Genomic DNA, 20,597 nt, shown 5'->3' on the forward strand with positions numbered 1-20,597 from the left:
CGCTGAAACGCGCGTCGGGTTTTAGCCTTCACTTCACTCACGTTTGAGCACCCTGCACAATTGATATGATTTGACACTATTTCTAACTATTGGACCTTCTCTATTATTAGCTTGAGCTAAGATTAGAACACCCTCGAAGGTGTTTCATAGGAGCATAGGGTTTAGCACAGCGTGAGACTGTTTGTCGGGAGTTTGCAAAGGGTGGGAGAGGTTTATTAGTTTTGGTCGTTTTATACCTATCGTCCTCACCTACCTCTCTCCCTTATTTCTCCGACTACCTCTCACTGTCTTTCCATATACCCTATACCATAGCATTAGAGAGCTTATCTCCTTTCTTGTTTTTAAAGGTAGCAGCTTCTCTAGTAGGCGGTCTAGCCTCTGCCTATTTATTCTATTATAATTTTTTTTGCTTGGTCTCTCCACTATTTCTGTAGCTTTGTGCTAAGACTAGGACACCCTCGAAGGTGTCATCAGAGGAGCATAGGGCTTAAGCACAGAGATGGTTGTGTGGGATTTGGCAAGTGGGGGGAGAGGTATATATGTTTCATGATTGTATTATATTAGTCATTGACTACTTTAATATTACCTCTCTCCTTTCATACTCCCTCTCCTCTCATTGTGGTTTTAGCCCCAGTACCAGTGTACTCATTCCCTTTTGAGTCTTGGAAGTGAGCACTTTCTATGGTAGGCTATTACTTTAGCCACCCTTTGTATTGTGCTTTGTCTCCCCACTGTTCTCTCTGGCTCCTCTTATTGAGATCGTTTTCCATTAGTTATTATGTTTTAATTTTGTGTGCTTTTTTCTATGTTAGATAGAGTCCTGAGTTATATACCCCTGTGGGTTTTCCAGGAGTACTGCCAGTACTATTCAGTATATTCCTTCTAGTTAGAAGGTATAGTCAAAGCAAGCTAATTTTTAGCCACTTTGTCTATGTTCTGATGGTAGGGATTTCTCTATCTACTTAGATTTGTACTTTTATATACAATTTCTATCTAATAAAGTTATTTATTATTTTTTTCTTATTATACTTACGGAATTGGACTGGGTAACTCTCCATATGGCTGTCTCTTAGTTAGACAACCTAAGGAGATCTCTTCTTTATATTTTGTAACTAGGTAGACAAGGCTTGTATACACATGCATATGCATTTTCCATGTTAATGCCACTAGCGCACTAATCAATATGACTACTCTATGTTAGTACCTTGTAAGCTTATATGTATCGTCTATGTGGTAACGGCGTTATGTGGTATACGGTATCGTATATGTGGTAATGGTGCTTAGCGTATACATACCCCATTAGCCTGTACAGGGTCACTGAAGCTCTATCGTAACTTATCTTACTCATGTATAATCACTTTCTTTACTACTACACGAAACTTAAAAGAATAACTTTCCATAATATAAAATGAGGCTATGAGATATTCAGGGATGATGTAAATTGCTCTGTATTATACCCGTAATGTGCGACACTTTATCGTCTCCCTTTTTCTATTCTGTACCCTATATAATTTTATGCCTCAATAAAAAAAGAGATTGACAAAAAAATATATATAATCAGTACAGACAGTGTATAATAATATTATAATATATATATAATCAGTGCAGACAGTGTATAGTAATATTATAATATATATAATCAGTGCAGACAGTGTATAGTAATATTATAATATATAATCAGTACAGACAGTGTATAATAATATTATAATATATATAATCAGTGCAGACAGTGTATAATAATATTATAATATATATAATCAGTGCAGACAGTGTATACTAATATTATAATATATATAATCAGTGCAGACAGTGTATAGTAATATTATAATATATATAATCAGTGCAGACAGTGTATAATAATATTATAATATATAATCAGTACAGACAGTGTATAGTAATATTATAATATATATAATCAGTACAGACAGTGTATAATAATATTATAATATATAATCAGTACAGACAGTGTATAATAATATTATAATATATAATCAGTACAGACAGTGTATAGTAATATTATAATATATATAATCAGTGCAGACAGTGTATAATAATATTATAATATATAATCAGTACAGACAGTGTATAGTAATATTATAATATATATAATCAGTACAGACAGTGTATAATAATATTATAATATATAATCAGTACAGACAGTGTATAATAATATTATAATATATAATCAGTACAGACAGTGTATAGTAATATTATAATATATATAATCAGTGCAGACAGTGTATAATAATATTATAATATATAATCAGTACAGACAGTGTATAGTAATATTATAATATATATAATCAGTACAGACAGTGTATAATAATATTATAATATATAATCAGTACAGACAGTGTATAATAATATTATAATATATAATCAGTACAGACAGTGTATAGTAATATTATAATATATATAATCAGTGCAGACAGTGTATAATAATATTATAATATATATATATATAATCAGTGCAGACAGTGTATAGTAATATTATAATATATATAATCAGTGCAGACAGTGTATAATAATATTATAATATATAATCAGTACAGACAGTGTATAGTAATATTATAATATATATAATCAGTACAGACAGTGTATAATAATATTATAATATATAATCAGTACAGACAGTGTATAATAATATTATAATATATAATCAGTACAGACAGTGTATAGTAATATTATAATATATTTAATCAGTGCAGACAGTGTATAATAATATTATAATATATATATAATCAGTGCAGACAGTGTATAATAATATTATAATATATATAATCAGTGCAGACAGTGTATAATAATATTATAATATATATAATCAGTACAGACAGTGTATAATAATATTATAATATATATAATCAGTGCAGTCAGTGTAAAATAATATTATAATATATATAATCAGTGCAGACAGTGTATAATAATAATAATATTATAAGATATATAATCAGTGCAGACAGAGAGCAGCCTACAATGTGTCATTATACTGAGTTAGCCCCAGCAGTACAGGCTGAGCTCGCTCTCTGATTGGCTGCCCTGCTCGGCCCTCGCATTGCATGACGGATGTTGTAGTTCAGGTTCCCCGCCATAGCCACTGTTCTTAATACGTGATGACGTCAGACGGAACTCCAGCCAATGACTGCGAAGCTTGTTGCACCCTGCCCCTTCCATACCCGAATGGCTGCTGCAGGTATAGGAGGAAATGCTGAGCGGGAGGGAAACGGGGAGTCCGGGGGGACATTTACTGAATGCAGGGGTAACCGGGGGACCAGGGAGGGCTCTCACTGACTGATGGGGGGGGAGGGAGGGGTATAGTGTGTGTTACTGTGTGTGGGAGGAGAGTGTGTATTACTGTGTGTGTGTGTGTTACTGTGTGTAGGAGGAGAGTGTGTGTTACTGTGTGTGGGGTATAGTGTGTGGGAGGAGAGTGTGTGTTACTGTGTGTGGGGTATAGTGTGTGTGTTACTGTGTGTGGGGTATAGTGTGTGTGTGTTACTGTGTGTGGGGTATAGTGTGTGTGTTACTGTGTGTAGGAGGAGAGTGTGTGTGTTACTGTGTGTGGGGTATAGTGTGTGTGTTACTGTGTGTAGGAGGAGAGTGTGTGTGTTACTGTGTGTAGGAGGAGAGTGTGTGTTACTGTGTGTGGGAGGAGAGTGTGTTACTGTGTGTGGGGTATAGTGTGTGTGTTACTGTGTGTGGGGTATAGTGTGTGTGTTACTGTGTGTGGGAGGAGAGTGTGTGTTACTGTGTGTGGGGTATAGTGTGTGTGTGGGGTATAGTGTGTATTACTGTGTGTGGGGTATAGTGTGTGTGTGTCACTGTGTGTGGGGTATAGTGTGTGTGTGGGGTATAGTGTGTGTGTTACTGTGTGTGGGAGGAGAGTGTGTGTTACTGTGTGTGGGGTATAGTGTGTGTGTGTTACTGTGTGTGGGAGGAGAGTGTGTTACTGTGTGTGTTACTGTGTGTGTTACTGTGTGTGGGGTATAGTGTGTGTGTTACTGTGTGTGGGGTATAGTGTGTGTGGGGAGGAGAGTGTGTGTTACTGTGTGTGGGGTGGGGAGGAGAGTGTGTTACTGTGTGTGTGGGATTGTGTGTGTGTGGGATTGTGTGTGTGTGTGTGGGATTGTGTGTGTGTGGGATTGTGTGTGTGTGTGTGGGATTGTGTGTGTGTGTGTGTGGGATTGTGTGTGTGTGTGTGGGATTGTGTGTGTGTGTGGGATAGTGTGTGTGTGTGTGGGATAGTGTGTGTGTGTGTGTGGGATAGTGTGTGTGTGTGGGATAGTGTGTGTGTGTGGGATAGTGTGTGGGATAGTGTGTGTGTGTGTGTGTGTGGGATAGTGTGTGTGTGTGTGTGGGATAGTGTGTGTGTGTGTGTGGGATAGTGTGTGTGTGTGTGTGTGTGGGATAGTGTGTGGGATAGTGTGTGTGTGTGTGGGATAGTGTGTGTGTGTGTGTGTGGGATAGTGTGTGTGTGTGTGTGTGGGATAGTGTGTGTGTGTGTGTGTGTGTGATAGTGTGTGTGTGTGTGTGTGTGTGGGATAGTGTGTGTGTGTGTGTGTGTGGGATAGTGTGTGTGTGTGTGTGTGGGATATTGTGTGTGTGTGTGTGGGATAGTGTGTGTGTGTGGGATATTGTGTGTGTGTGTGGGGGGGATATTGTGTGTGTGGGGGGGGGGGATATTGTGTGTGTGTGTGGGGGGGGATATTGTGTGTGTGTGGGGGGGGGATATTGTGTGTGTGTGGGGGGGGATATTGTGTGTGTGTGGGGGGGGATATTGTGTGTGTGTGTGGGGGGGATATTGTGTGTGTGTGTGGGGGGGGGATATTGTGTGTGTGTGGGATATAGTGTGTGTGGGGAGGAGAGTGTGTGTTACTGTGTGTGGGGGGTATAGTGTGTGTTACTGTGCGTGGGGAGGAGAGTGTGTGCGTGGGAAGGAGAGTGAGAGAGTCTGTCTGTCTGTGTGTGTGTGTGTGAGAGAGAGAAGGAGAGTGCCTGTGTTGCGTGGGAATGAGTGTCTGTTAATGTGTGTGTTGCGTGGGAATGAGTGTCTGTTAATGTGTGTGTTGTGTGGAAATTAAAATCTGTGTTAGTGTGTGTGTTGCGTGGGAATGAGTGTTAATGTGTGTTGTGTGGGAATGAGTGTCTGTGTTTGGGCAGTTGAGTGTTTGTGTTAGATTATGTTGTGTGTGTGTGTGTGTGTGTGTGTAGCATGTGTTACTGTGTGTGTTGTTTGGGCAGGGAAATGTGTGTGTTGTGTGGGAAGGAAAGTGTGTTTGTTACTTGTGTTGTGTGGGAAAGAGAGTGTGTGTGTGTTGTGCTGGCAGAGTGTGCATTTATGTACTTGTTTAGGAGAAATTGTGTGAGGAAATGCTGTGTGAGAGGGAAATGGGGTAGATCAAAGAAGCCATTCACTGACTGCAGGGTGGCAAAGGAGAGTGTGTGTTACTGTCTTTGTTTCAGAGTGTGTTACTGTATTGTATAGACATGAAATGTATGTAACTGTGTTCATTTAAGAGAGGGTGTGTGTGTTACTGTGTCTGTTTAGTTGAGGGTGTGTGTGTTGCTGTGTCTATTTAGGCGAGGGTGTGTATGTTATCATGTTTGTTTAGGAGTGGGTGGGTGTTACTGTGTTTGTTTAGGAGAGAATGTGCATTATTGTGTGAGAAGGACATTGTATTACTGTGTTTGTCTGTACGTTACTGTGTGTAGAAGGGTGTGTTTACATTACACACAGACACGATGTATGCTTCTGGCATCTGAAAACTCACCAGATCCTACGTGTTTACTGGACACACATACCCTTTGTGTTTACTGGACACACATACCTACTGTGCTTTTTGGTCACACATACTTTTTGAAGTGTATGGAAACTGCTGGCCTGCAGTATGTAGAATTCAAAAGCATTAGGAGATAGTCATTAAAAGAGCACTCCATTGGGGGGGAAACTATATAGTAGATATACCCCAGACAAAAGCATGCATGGATTTATTCCTGCATCTTTTTCATTGGGGGTAATCTAAAACCAGCTTACACAAGCTGAAGATCTCTTCAGATATATCTGAAAAAAAGGCTGGACCCGGAGCTACCTGAAATACCCACATTAGTGTCCAAGCTTTCAAAACTAGTTTACCTACCATGGCCAGCGCCAGGCGATTCCTGGTTCTATAACAATTACAGCACTTGACTGTGTGCCTGAATCTTGAGTTTATTGGGCCTTCCTGTTAAAGTAGCTCTGTCACTTTTTGGGTTTTTTTTTGTGCATATTTTGTAAAGATCCCGTGTTGTGACATTGCGTCTGTTGTAGGCACCACCACATGCTATGGAAGATCCTGGGATACTGTTGGGAACCTTATACCACAGCCATAAGGCAGTGTGAGGGGGGCAATCGACAGAACTTGGAGGTAGCTTCTGTCAAGTTTGACAACTTAGGACTTTAGTCCTTACTTTATCTTAAGAAATCTTTTGACCGCATTACACAGTATTTTGTATTCATTGTGTAACAATTGTATATTTATCAAATGTTCCAAAATATTTTGGGTGACCAACCTACTTTAGAGAAAAAAAAAGGTAATCTGTTGATGGCCTACTGGACATGTTTGTCGATAAGATTTAAATCTTACTGTAAACAGTTCAGCCGTGCCAAAATGTCTTTCAGTTCTTGAAATCCTACCTTAGGAGGCACCTTTAGTGATTGATTGAATAACAGCCACTAGAGACATTCCACCTGACAAATGTAAACTTCTGTTTCTCACAAACAATGTTTACATTTGTCAGAGATCACTGACTGGATCTTTGAACAAAAAAAACACTGCATTGAGATGTGGTTGTGGTCCTTCAAGTGTCCTTTTGGACGTGGGATTCACTCACTCTGTAAGATTGTGTAGCCCGTGGAGAGGCCTAGGGGCCTGCTACTATGGATTGTAATTTGGGTCCCTGTAACTAGTGCATTGCAACAATGCGGATTATTCTCTGGTGCGGCATGGGTGAAATCATTTATAGTTATTTGCTGGTGGATGCTAACATTTATATAGTATGATTCGGTGTTAGAACTATTGGTTGTGTGTTTAGTTTGCTTGTGTCTACTCTTCCTTCCTTTTGTTTAGAATTTATTATTTTTTTTTTTTTAATGGAAATTAGTTATTCTGATTCGGTTGTTATGCTAATGTTACTATGGCAGCTAATGTAATTAGTACAGTGCATTAATGTTTATATGTCAGTTAAGGAAGGGCTCGACAAATCCCTGGCGCCAGGTGGCGACTAAATATTTTTCCCAGGCGCCTGGGATTTGTCAACTTTTTATCTAAATAAGCAAATAATGGAGCCTGCCGCCCACCAGCGGGAGCATGGAGGCAAAATTGCCCTGAGCTTCATGGAGGCGGCCGGCTAAGTGAGCGTTGTAGCTGGCCGCCCTGAGCATCATGGAGGCGGCCGGCTGAGTGAGCGTTGTAGCTGGCCGCCCTGAGCATCATGGAGGCGGCCGGCTGAGTGAGCGTTGTAGCTGGCCGCCCTGAGCATCATGGAGGCGGCCGGCTGAGTGAGCGTTGTAGCTGGCCGGCTGAGTGGCACATCCAGGCGGTCGGCTGGGGCAGCTTGTGAGGGAGCAGTGATCTTCCAGCGGCTCCCCTGTGCTCCCTCGCGCTGTTTAGTGATGCCTGAAAACCGGAATATGACGTCATTCCGGCCCTGGCATCTCAGGGAGCAGAGAGGAGCTGCATGGTAGATTACTGCTCCCTCTAACACAGGAAGAGCGAGCAGCCCCAGTAGACCCCAGGGAACGTCCACTCAGCTCTCCCAAAAGGTAGGGAAGCTGAGTGGATTAAAAAAAAAAAAATGTACATTTGTATTTGAGAAAGTGTGTGCCCCTGTCAGTGTGTGCCCCTGTCAGTGTGTGCCCCTGTCAGTGTGTGCCCCTGTCAGTGTGTGCCCCTGTCAGTGTGTGCCCCTGTCAGTGTGTGTGTGTGTGCCTATGCCCCTGTCAGTGTGTGTGTGTGCGCCTATGCCCCTGTCAGTGTGTGTGTGTGCGCCTATGCCCCTGTCAGTGTGTGTGTGTGTGCGCCTATGCCCCTGTCAGTGTGTGTGTGTGTGCGCCTATGCCCCTGTCAGTGTGTGTGTGTGCGCCTATGCCCCTGTCAGTGTGTGTGTGTGCGCCTATGCCCCTGTCAGTGTGTGTGTGTGCGCCTATGCCCCTGTCAGTGTGTGTGTGTGCGCCTATGCCCCTGTCAGTGTGTGTGTGTGCGCCTATGCCCCTGTCAGTGTGTGTGTGTGTGTGCGCCTATGCCCCTGTCAGTGTGTGTGTGTGTGCGCCTATGCCCCTGTCAGTGTGTGTGTGTGTGTGTGCGCCTATGCCCCTGTCAGTGTGTGTGTGTGTGCGCCTATGCCCCTGTCAGTGTGTGTGTGTGTGCGCCTATGCCCCTGTCCGTGTGTGTGTGTGCGCCTATGCCCCTGTCCGTGTGTGTGTGTGCGCCTATGCCCCTGTCAGTGTGTGTGTGTGTGTGCGCCTATGCCCCTGTCAGTGTGTGTGTGTGTGTGTGCGCGCCTATGCCCCTGTCAGTGTGTGTGTGTGTGTGTGCGCCTATGCCCCTGTCAGTGTGTGTGTGTGTGTGTGCCTATGCCCCTGTCAGTGTGTGTGCCTATGCCCCTGTCAGTGTGTGTGCCTATGCCCCTGTCAGTGTGTGTGCCTATGCCCCTGTCAGTGTGTGTGCCTATGCCCCTGTCAGTGTGTGTGCCTATGCCCCTGTCAGTGTGTGTGCCTATGCCCCTGTCAGTGTGTGTGCCTATGCCCCTGTCAGTGTGTGTGTGTGCCTATGCCCCTGTCAGTGTGTGTGTGTGCCTATGCCCCTGTCAGTGTGTGTGTGTGCCTATGCCCCTGTCAGTGTGTGTGTGCGTTCCTATGCCCCTGTCAGTGTGTGTGTGCGTTCCTATGCCCCTGTCAGTGTGTGTGTGCGTTCCTATGCCCCTGTCAGTGTGTGTGTGCGTTCCTATGTCCCTGTCAGTGTGTGCGTGCCTATGCCCCTGTCAGTGTGTGCGTGCCTATGCCCCTGTCAGTGTGTGTGTGTGTGTGCCTATGCCCCTGTCAGTGTGTGTGTGTGTGTGTGTGCCCCTGTCAGTGTGTGCGTGTCTGTCTGTTTAGGTACCTGCGATCACGATTGGTGTTTTTACTCACCCTTTTTTTCCCACGATGTGCAGGTTTTGCCGTGGCTTGTCCCGCCTCCATTGCCGGGTTCATCAATCTTTTTGATCTCAGCTAAACAATGCATTCCAATAGGAAAGCATTGGGAGGATATAGCACATGTTCTCTATGGATAACATTCAGCGCGTCCATGCAGAGCACTGACACAGGACTCTCTAGTGGCCGTCTGAGTGACAGCCACTAGATGTCTTAGTAGGCAGCAATGTAAACACTGCCTTTTTTCTGAAAATGCAGCGTTTACATTGAAAAGGCTACAGGGACAGGCTTTAGGCACCAGAACCACTACATTAAGCTGTAGTGGTTCTGGTGACTATAGTGCCCATTTAAAAAAAAAACTGGCTCCTAACTTTGTTAGCTGGCTCCTAGATTCCAAACAAATTTGTCACGCCCTGCTATAATTGCTTAAAGCCTGTAGTCCCATGCTGCTTGCCAGGCCTTAAAAGTTACTTGGCAACACAAGCCCACAGCATATTCACCAGGGCTAAATTTTCACTCTCCAATGGTTAATGTAGAACGGAAGCTTTGAGCCCTGTGTACATTAATTGCTTCCAAGGCAGGCGGCCATTGCTGAAAGTGTATGTCCCTGATTTTTCTTTTAGATTTATTTATATCTTTGCCCTATCTAGTTCTATTGCTTTTTAAGTGGCTTCCTTTAATGGGACATTTGAAGCAACTTAAACCTATTGTTTAAATATTGGGCCTTAGGAAGTTTATTTCTTCATTATTTGGGCTGCAGCAGCAGAGAGAGAAACACATTTTAGGGTGAAACTGCTTGAAAATGTTTGGCGGTAAAAGTGGAGAAGCTGTACCCAAATAAACCTTGCACCATGGCTTTTGCAATCAGCTGGCACAATACAGTGAGCTGCTCTGGTTATGGAGCTTGGAGCGTGTTTTCTTAGTTGAAATAAATCTTTGAAACTAACATCTTCCATCCTTTCCATTTGAAAGGTCTCCATGTAGGACGATCTGACACTCCGATGATGAGTATGGGGAAAATGCAGATGGGAGAGAGAATCGTGGATCACGCCATTGAGATTATTTGCCTGCTGACTGGAGAGGTGAGAGCTGTTAGGTCTCTCAGAAAGACCTCGCTCAGTGTGGAGGCTAGTCACAGTATACAGTGGAGGGGAAGCAGGCAGAGTTGTTCTTGGCAATACAGAGTAGCCAATGGTCTCAAGGAAGGGGCAGAGTGCGTACTTAGAGATAGGAGGATGTGCTTGGATATGAAGATTTGGGTGCCCAGGGAAGAGGCTGAAGACAAAGGAGATAGTTAGTTAGTTAGTTAGTTAGTTAGTTATTCCTTGGTATATACAGTGGAGCTAAAGACGTGGGGTTTGCTGAAAAATACTACTGACCCAGGGAGAAGGTTCAGAGAGAACTTATGATATGGCTTTGCTCACTGATAAACTCCATTACCCACATAATCCAGAAGCCCTGAAGTTAGTCCTACACCCCTATATTTTGTGGAGCCCTGGATGTTCTAGATTAGAATATGGGCAGGCAACCTTCGGAACTAATCCGTCACAAAGCCCCTTGCTGCAAAAGGAAGAAACATCTGCTGGGTCATATTTAGGACATTACGTTATTTGTAGGTTTTCTGAAATTCTCTTCTCCAATATTTTTATATTTTTTATCCTGTTTTTGTTTGTTTTTTAGGTGTCATTATGTCAGCAACTGGCAAAATTAACTACTGTGAACCACGTGAACAAGGATTGCTCCCAAATGAACAAGATGATCGTGAAACACGCACAGCAAATCATCAGTTTGGTAACCAGAGAGGTGAGGGATGACTGGAGAGCAATAATTTTATATTTCATTAAAATTATCATATTATTTTTGAGGTTTTATTTTTTTCTCAGCTGAGCTAAACTCAAGAGGCCGCAATTTCCCAGAGTACCTGCCTTACAAAGACTTCCCATTGAGCTACATTGGGAAGTCTGTGATTGGACAGACACGGAAAGTCTGGGCGGGGCTAGAAGGGGAGGGTTTGCAAACACTGCAGAGCTGTATATTTATACTGTTATTATATATATATACTGTGGGTTTACTGTATATTTTTTAGATATACCTCAAATGAAAAAAGTGCATTATTAAATGCATGCAAGTTTCCATTAGGGGTTTATATACTAAATAATGATTTAATTATTTTATTTGGCCAGTAAAGTGTCCCTTTAACCCCTTAAGGACACATGACATGTGTGACATGTCATGATTCCCTTTTATTACAGAAGTTTGGTCCTTAAGGGGTTAACATGTCCAGATCTCGTACTGCTATTTGTTACAAAAATAAAGCATATTTACCAGATCAGCTGTACTTTTATTTCAACCATGATACTTCTATACACACAGCATTTTATGTTCCAAACGTAACAAAATTACTTTACATTTTCATGAGTACTTCACTCTGGTATTTTTTTCTTTCTGATAATTTTTCTGGAGATTTTATGGGGGGAAGAAAACGGGGAAATTATTTTTGATCGCTTCAAAATGTCCAGGAATTTAACATCTCTGCTCTTATACCAGAAGCGTATATTCATGATGGTATGTCCACCATCTGATAAATAACTCTTGGGCGACTTTTCTTAAATGCACTTACCCTTTTCAAGGATCTAATAAGTCTTTTTTTTTTTTTTATTTCTTTTTTTTTTTTGTTTTCCCAGATCCCAGTAAAATGTGGGGATGTTGCTGTTTATTTCTCCATGGATGAATGGGAATATATACAAAGTCACGAGGCACAATGCAAGAATGTTGTAGTAGAAGACCAGATCATTAGCACTTTGACAATTACAGAAAGTAGAAGTCCAGGTAACCACATAGAAGATAGTCCTAACATGAGGAGCATCCACAGTTATCAAAGTGGTCTTCACTAATAGATCCATTTACAAATCATCCAGCCACAAATTGTTTCAGACTTGTAGGTCAAAGCTTCTTCATTGCATTTCTAAAAAGTAACATGCAGACTCTGACTCCATGAGACATGGGTAATGCTCATTAACAAGCTACTACCCACTCAGCTATGCATTCAAAAACATGGCTCTCTTAAAGGATCACAAACATGTATTCCTGACCCTATAGTGAAAACCCACCATTTAGGTGGCTCTCTCCTCTGAGTTAAACCCGACAGTGCGTGGCTTAGCTCATTGGCTGAGATTTTTCAGCTGATGCTCTCTTGAGCATTCACCCCTCCTTAGAGGCAGTGACTGTCTTGGAGAGTGCCTGTGTTCCTAGTTGTCTGGATGGAGATTGCATTAACCTCTGTGATTATGTTTTCTGATTGCCAGAACACTGTGATGATGGTCTGTCACTACAATCTGCTGGGGTCAAGGAAAGATCTTTAGATGATGATCAGCAATTGGAAGTTGACCCAGACAGCCCTGAAGGTAGGTGTTATTAAATGTTAAGGGTCTTGTTTAACTTCTCGCCTCCTGTACAAATCCACCTGCTTTTAGCAGAGCTAAACAAAATTGCAAAAAATAATTATTCACTCATTTTCTTTCAAAGAATTCTCTGAACAGGTCTCCATTGTCTATTATTATTTTATTTATTTATTTTTAATTTAGCCTTGATCGAATCCGTGTTTTTAGTAGAAAAATAGTATATTAACTTTCTGCACAGTAATCCCTTTCTCTGGAGTAAATCAGCTAGTGCAATTATAGCAAGGATCCCAAAAAACAGCCACGGCTTGAATCAGGTCCAAACGTTATTCAGCAGATCGCAGGTTTATATACACATTCCTGACATGGGGCCATTAAGGCACACATTGCAATCCCGCCTTGGTGACTGGGATATACTAGAATCTGCACCCAGGTAATTTAATTACCAACCAGACACAAGGACGCCTTACACTAGTTTCCCCAACAACATGTTCCACACACGATATCCCCACGTGGTGTGCATTCCTGGATGGCTCTGGTTTGGGGGCACACTGTCCAAAAAGCACCTGGATCAGAGCTGTTTAGCCCAAACAATCCTTACACGAATTTTGACTGGGCCTCCACCTTTCTCCAATCTGGAGCAGAGTTCCAGGATGTTTGGTGTGAGGTCCCAGTCACCGACACTGGTTTCCCGTTGCTTCAGAGGCTGTGACTATACCAACCCTAGACAGCTTCCCAGGGTCCATGGAGCTAGCTGGACAGCATAACTAGGTGCCATGGATGTCAGGAGGGGAGCATGAACACAGTGACTTTAGCTCTTTTGGAGAGTAATTTGCCTTGAGTCCCGCACCAGTTAACATATTGATCAGTCCGTAACAAAGTTCAACTGTTTTTTTTGGCAAAAAAGTTGTAAATTATTGTTTAGTGAATAACCCTGAAATATAGAACAGTAAGCAAAAGTAATAAACACAATTGAAATATTCCTAATGATGGATCTTTGCAACAAATGCCCACCCTGCCCCAATACAAAATGGCAATTTTACACCCTTCCTGATTTGCAGCCCACTGGAGTTTTCTCATAGGAAGCAGGGATTGTCTCTTCATGACGTCAGAGTGACACCCCTTGCTCCCTGGGGAGCCCTGCAAGAAGCTGCCAATATGTATGGATAAGGGGCTATTTAAAAAACATCGCTCTGGAAGAGCATGCATCAAGGTTTAATCCGTTCTGATTGAGTGCCAGCGGGCTTTAACAAGTCCGTGTCAGTGAATGGTAATTCCCAACAGGCTCCGTGAGTTACTTTTCTGGATCAGTTTAGTCCGAACACAGTACAATGTACCTTGAACATTTGTTGCTGTTATCTTCTCTGTAGACTTTATTTTATTCTAGTACCTGAATAATTATAGCTATTATGTATGATTTGTTCTCAAATAGTAGTATTATAAATTATGTGTATTTGTTATAAGTATTTAATTAGATCATAATATGAGAATTCACTTTATTTTCTATTGATGATACAAATGACTGTGGGGTCAGTATTTATTGATTTTATTTTCATATTTTTCTCACAGTTGAAATGGATACTGAAAGTGTGCCGGGTGATAAACCAATAGAGGATCAATATGTGAAGTGTCTAGTAGAAGATCTCAAGCAGGAAATTTGTATAATCGATGACCCTGGTAAGCAAAAAAAAACGGATTAGTAACAGATTATAATATTGAATGATGCATTATTACGATTTGTGTGGGTATTTTTTGGAATTCGACGTTTATTCGTTCAAAAGGTACATACAGTAGTATAAAGCAATGGTTTTGAAGATGCAAAAATATCGAAAAGGTATTGCGTCATTTTATATAAGAAAAGCATATGCCCTGAGGATATATCACACAGTGGCATTGTTTTGCACAATAAATTATTACATAAGAAATAGAGGTAAAATAGCAAACGTAGCATGTAAAGAAAGCCTAGATACACATGGGTAATACAACGTTAGTATGGTATTGCATGGGTGTAGGCAGACCTACATGCCAGTAAAGCAGTATATAGGTGAGCATTACTGCACAGTAAGTCATAGCTTTTTGAAGCGTTACTTGGCCTAATTAGGACAATTTGTGTGTTTAGGAAGATAACTTCAAGGGTTAGTGCAAACAGCATGATCACTTCGGTGGTATCTGGAGTGTGTACATGCAGCGTTTCGCTATGAAACGCTTTTTTATTTTTTGTGTGTTAAAATGTTGGTGACAATACAAGTATAGTAAGTTTTAAAACTAAGCTTTGCTGTTGAGGGAGCAGAAGCAAAGCTTGCAGGCTTCCTACGTCCTTCTTTTTACAGCAGAATATCTGCAATATCTGAAGGCCGGTGAAATGGCTCAGTGGGCTAATGCATCAGCAGAATCTGTTCTAACCCTTGGGTTGCAGGTTCAAATCCCGGCAGGGTTGACCCTTCATCCTTCCGAGGTAGATTAAATTGGGTGATAGTAACAACCCCTGGATGTTGGGCTAAGGTACATCCCCAGGACGTACTTGGAAACCAGAGTAATCTGAATGTAACTTTCCTGGTTAAATACTTAGTTATTATGATGTTAGCCAGTTAGCACTAGTCTGGTCAGCTGTTGGTAAGTGTCTCGGTCGTGCAATTAACCTTTGTAGCATTGTGTATGGATTTCTCAACAGTGGGTTTAATTTCTTGTTGCAGATTTGTACTAAGGGTGGCATTGATATGGGCCTCCTATCAGATGACTTGGTCGTTTATACATTTGTTTTTTTCTTGCTATCCACAGCTCATTTTTCTACAGAAGATAGTTCCATGAGCAGGACTATGTGTGAAGAATCCCAAACATCCTATACTGTAGATACAGTAGCTGAACAAGATACCAATGGATCTCAAATATCTCAAGAAGACGCCTCTGAAGTCTTTTCACCTAGTGGTTCGGGAGCCTTTGGTAATAGCAGTCTCACCTACCCAGAAGCATCTAACCACTGTGAACAAAATATTTTTACTCTCGCTGAGAATTATTTCAGCAGCAACAGTACAGCAGCATTGGATTTATCTGTTCAGGAGAAAATGGGCCGAAAGACCAGTTTTAAAAGGGAATCTGCTCTGACTGCTCAACAGTCCCCAAGTAAAGTAGCCAAACCTTTTAGGTGTGATGAATGCGGGAAAGAATTTGAGTACAATTGCCGTCTGGTTGTACATAAAAACACACACACCGGCCATAAACCCTACATGTGCTACGAATGTGGAGACGTCTTCTTCTCGAAAGCAAAGCTTGTTGTGCATCAGAGATCGCACACCGGTGAAAAGCCCTTTGTCTGTAATGAATGTGGCAAGCAGTTTGAATATAAATGCCGTCTTATCGTACACCAGAGCTCACACACTGGCGCCAAACCATACAATTGCGAGCAATGCGGAAAGCAGTTTGCATCTAGACCCAATCTTATTGTCCATCGAAGATCACACACTGGAGAGAAACCTTTTAATTGCAACCAGTGCGACAAAACGTTTGCATACCAGTGTCGCCTTCTCGTCCACCAGAGGACACACACAGGGGAGAAACCGCACATCTGCATTCAGTGCGGGAAGCAATTTGCCTCTAGGGCTAGTCTTATCATTCATCACAGAACGCATACTGGCGAAAAACCATATAAATGTAAAGAGTGCGGTAAACAATTTATATCGAATGCTTATCTATCTGATCATATGAGAATACACACTGGAGAGAAACCATACGAGTGCAAAGATTGTGGAAAACATTTTCGCTCAGAGCCCAACCTTGTTATGCACATGCGTAAGCACTCAGCGGAAAAACCATTTATTTGCAATGACTGCGGAAAGATTTTCAACTTCAAATGTCGCCTTCTTGTTCATATCCGATCACACACGGGGGAAAAAAACCACCGTTGCAACGAATGTGGGAAACTGCTGGCTTCGAGATCAACACTCCTTTCACATCTCAAAACTCATTCTGACGGAAAACTGCACAAGTGCGAGGCCTGTGGGAAACGCTTTTTTTCAGAAGCTCAACTTGACGAACATTCCAGAACGCACACGGACGACAGGTATCACAAGTGTAAAGAGTGCGGTGAGCGCTTTATTTCCAAAGCTAGACTTATCAGACATCGGAAGGTACATTCTACAAGTGCTATAAAACCGAATAACTCTAAAGTCGTTTCTCTTAGAGAAAAAAGGAAAAAATTCACTTAATTTTAGGTAAAAGTTCATATTTTAAAAATGTTTTCCTCATTTAGGTTTACCTTGTCTTCCCAAGGTGTTACATGCTCTGTTTGCATATTTATGTTATTTTTTTCTCTGATAATTTCCCGTTTATGTTTAACATTAAATGGACCCTATCGCCTACGGAGCAGAAATGTGGAAGATGACATATTGTCTATAAGCACTGTTGGCAGAAGGCGTGCAAGTGTATAGTGTGAGAGAAAAGGGGGGTGTCTTTCATGTTTTTTCCTGCGTCCTGTGCATTTTGTGTTTCAAATGAAAGAATAGTTAGCGCAGGGAATTTAAAGCAGATCTTTCACTTCCTGGAAGTTACAAATGCTCTATCAGCACATGTATTGCATGCTCCAGTATTCCTTCCATAGTGCAGTATGCGTGCATGGTTCTGAAGGTTAAGGTATTGGACATGGTGTGCCATGGGTTTACTGAGACAGCAAAGCACACAATGCTAATTTAATATATAAAAAACTCCTTAGATTTAAAAAAAAAAAAAAAAGCATGACCCATATTTTCTTGAGCAGGTCATCGTGACAGTTCCACTTTAAAAGAAAGAAGAGGAAAACATGCTTTCTGGGAAATGACTGCTAAATCCTCATCCACCAAGCTTTAAATGTCTCCTGTAACAATCCTTCTGTAAAGCGTATGGGATATGCTAGAATTCTAGCCGTAACTGACAGCACGGGGCCTTTCTAAGAGCTCTTTCTGGTAGCTGTTGCACTTCTCGCTCAGAGAACCGTTCTCCTATATTACTGGTGCTCAATGATAGGAAAAACTATTTACCACCTTAAAAATTGATATGATAAGAAATCACTGCTGTGGTTTATTCAAGGGTCACATTCTGTGTGATTACCAATAGAGTATTTATCATTGTTCTAACTGTTTACAGTCTGCTCCAGTTCTCTGTAGTCACTTGCAGCTTGTTTTATGTAATCTAAAGATCCAAGTGTGGCCACAGGTTCTGAGGGCAACATACAAAAGTGTATTAACAAAAAATAAACTGTATTAAACAAAAAGTAAAACGAAAGCAAATACAAAGAATAATTGGATGTAACCACTATAAACCCAAAACTTGCAGATCACATATGTAGCATAGTGAACCCCAATGTAATATCCTGTATCTCCAACAGAATTCACAGGTCTTCATAAAGGTAAATTCAACGCTGTTTCTTTAATCCATTGAAGAACAGAAATGTGTGTACAAGCATCTTCATTTTAGTCCCTTAGGCTAATGTTTTCAAGATGAGATGCAATACATGTTCAATAAATGTGTATACACATTTCTGGACAGTCTGTAGTGGATTAAAGCATCGATAACAAAAAAGGAAATCCCTAGATGGAAGACTGGCAAAGTTCAGCCTCCTGGTGATTACTATAAAGCTATGTTGAAGTTTCCTTTACAAACACCCATGAGTGCGCATGTATCACATACATACGTATGCATATGTAATTATTAGACAATACTTGATCTGAGTTTCAGTATATTACATTTGGATATGTTGTGCTCTGTCATCTGGAAATTTCTTGTTAATACATTACTAAAAATTGCCTTTATTCTTTTACATATTTTTACTTTCTGTTTAACAGACTATTTTTTTTATTTAAGTATAATTTTGTAGTTGCTGGTTTGGTGCCCTCGGTATTGTAATTTAGGCTTTTTTATTTTTTTTGCTTTGGGAACATGGTCCCCTGGGCTTGAGCGGTGTATCTTTGTTTACGTATATATTGTTCTTTCCTCAAGAGTGCCCTTCTGTACTTACTAATCTGGTTTCCCATGTACTGGGTCACACAGACAGTGAGGATCTTTCGTTGCAGGAGCAACTGGAGCTTGCCGATGGTTGCTGGTGATTGGTTAGGTGCGCGCTTCTCCTTCACCGATGCCCACCAAAAACGCTTATGGTGATTCAGCACCCCACTTACAAAAACAAAACTTTTTGATGGCTAATGAAGATGAGACAGCAGGCAGAAGGACAAGGTTTTTGTGCCAGAATTTAAATTAATTTTATTTTTTAAATAAACACAAAATGTAGTGACTGGACCTTTAGCCTCCTTTCAGAGCTGTAGTGGTTATGATGCTTATAAGTGTCCTAAGTATCACTTTAAAATGTATGAAAATCTTACGTTAAGAGAATTTTAAAAAACAAACTGATGCTGAATTTTTTTTCTGTGTTTTTGGTTCCAGATACACCTTAACACACCTTAGCCTCATCAATACCGATTGATAGCTAGCTCCCTTGTTTAATAGTTAATGTGTGTGTATATATATATATTTTTATTTTCTTCTTGAGTTTTCAACTTTTGAAAGTTCGTTATTCCATATAAGCACATAAGTGATGAGTGCGAGTGTCCCGTCATCCAAGGGGGAGTTTTCATTTCATAATGTGCCTTCTACATGACTGTCTCTGTACAAACCTTGACTTTTGTGTTTCCTTATTAGATTTTCGTTTTGTTAATTTTAGGCTATAACTTATAATTGTTAAATTTCTTTTTGTATATTCTTTTTGTATACAACCATGTTAATGTTTCATATTGAAAGGCCTTACTCTGGAAATAAATACTATGTAAACCGTAATTTTCATCTGCAAATTTTAATTACTCTCTACAAAACTTTGCTTAGCTGCCTAGAGTTGCAGGATGCCATGGAGGTGAAATTCTTCGCCAGCAGCAGTGAGGGTTGGTGGTCCTTGAGGCATAGGAAAACGATTAACTGCTAGCTATTGGCTTTAACCCCTTAAGGACACACGGCATGTGTGACATGTCATGATTCCCTTTTATTCCAAAAGTTTGGTCCTTAAGGGGTTAAAGGGACACTGCCGTCACCAAAACAACTTTAGCTTAATAATGAAGCAGTTTTGGTGTATAGATCATGCTCCTGCAGTCTCACTGCTTAATTCTCTGCCATTTAGGAGTAAATCACTTTGTTTATGAAGCCCTAGTCACACCTCCCTGCATGTTACTTACACAGGCTTCTCAAACACTTCCCGTAAAGAGTCATCTAATGTTTACACTTCCTTTACTGCTAATTCAGTTTAATTTAGAATTTATCTTCTGCTCTGTTAATAGCTTGCTAGACTGTGCAGTAGCCTCCTGTTTGTGATTAAAGTTCAATTTCCAGAGCAGGAGATAACTTTTAAAGTTAAGTTACATCTGATTTAAAAGTGAAACTTTTTCGTTTCATGCAGACTGTGTCAGTCACAGCCAGGGGAGGTGTGGCTAGGATTGCATGAACAGGAACAAAAAGAAAAGTTATCCCTCTTTGTATTCTTTGCGTCATCCTTCTCTCCTCCTCCTGGTTCCAATAATGCTTTTATCACCCATGATGTGTTGTGCTTTGCCCCTCTGAGCTTTATCAAGTGAATCCAGCCGTATGGGGCAAGCCTCTTTCTTATATAAACAGAATATATAAATGGGTGAGAGCACACTAAAAAAGAGTAAACATTACCACGTACAAAGCAAAGGGTAATCCTGTAATACAAAAGGAGACAGGAAAAATCACAGGGTAATAAAGTTTAAATAAGTCAAAACAAGTGGATGAGTGGTCTCACTCACATGCTTAAGTGGCTCAGACTATTCCTTGAATGGAAAGGTGAAGGTGATCTCTGGATTTTCTATTGCAGCTTTCTCGTTCTCTATGATAAAATCCAGGATGCAGGATACCGAAAAGAATAATTTATTTAAACAAATATAAAGTGCACAGCAAATAAAAAAAAAAAAAAAAAAAATCCAAATACAGAGTTCACCAAACTCAAAATACACTTGACGTGTTTCGGCTGTTGCCTTTTTCAAAAGAATTTACCAACACGAACC

General features: G+C 40.9%; 1 protein-coding gene across 1 annotated transcript; it reads left to right on the forward strand.

Annotated features, from left to right (window-relative positions):
- Nucleotides 1-3,155: 3,155 nt before the first annotated feature.
- Nucleotides 3,156-17,945, forward strand: LOC134610461 (zinc finger protein ZFP2-like). The gene is made up of 7 exons (XM_063453427.1): nucleotides 3,156-3,190; nucleotides 10,139-10,248; nucleotides 10,847-10,969; nucleotides 11,851-11,995; nucleotides 12,472-12,570; nucleotides 14,134-14,241; nucleotides 15,343-17,945. The coding sequence occupies exons 1-7, from the start codon at nucleotides 3,178-3,180 to the stop codon at nucleotides 16,764-16,766; spliced, it is 2,022 nt and encodes a 673-aa protein (XP_063309497.1). The 5' UTR covers nucleotides 3,156-3,177; the 3' UTR covers nucleotides 16,767-17,945.
- Nucleotides 17,946-20,597: the final 2,652 nt, after the last annotated feature.

Source organism: Pelobates fuscus, chromosome 5, assembly GCF_036172605.1.
Source record: "Pelobates fuscus isolate aPelFus1 chromosome 5, aPelFus1.pri, whole genome shotgun sequence".
Lineage (NCBI taxonomy): Eukaryota > Metazoa > Chordata > Amphibia > Anura > Pelobatidae > Pelobates > Pelobates fuscus.

Bases quoted from the DNA above. Each gene is read 5' to 3' on its own strand.
- LOC134610461 (XM_063453427.1), top strand. The intron at 11,996-12,471 runs GTAACCACATAG...TCTGATTGCCAG, and splicing joins TACAGAAAGTAGAAGTCCAG to AACACTGTGATGATGGTCTG. The intron at 14,242-15,342 runs GTAAGCAAAAAA...TGCTATCCACAG, and splicing joins TTGTATAATCGATGACCCTG to CTCATTTTTCTACAGAAGAT.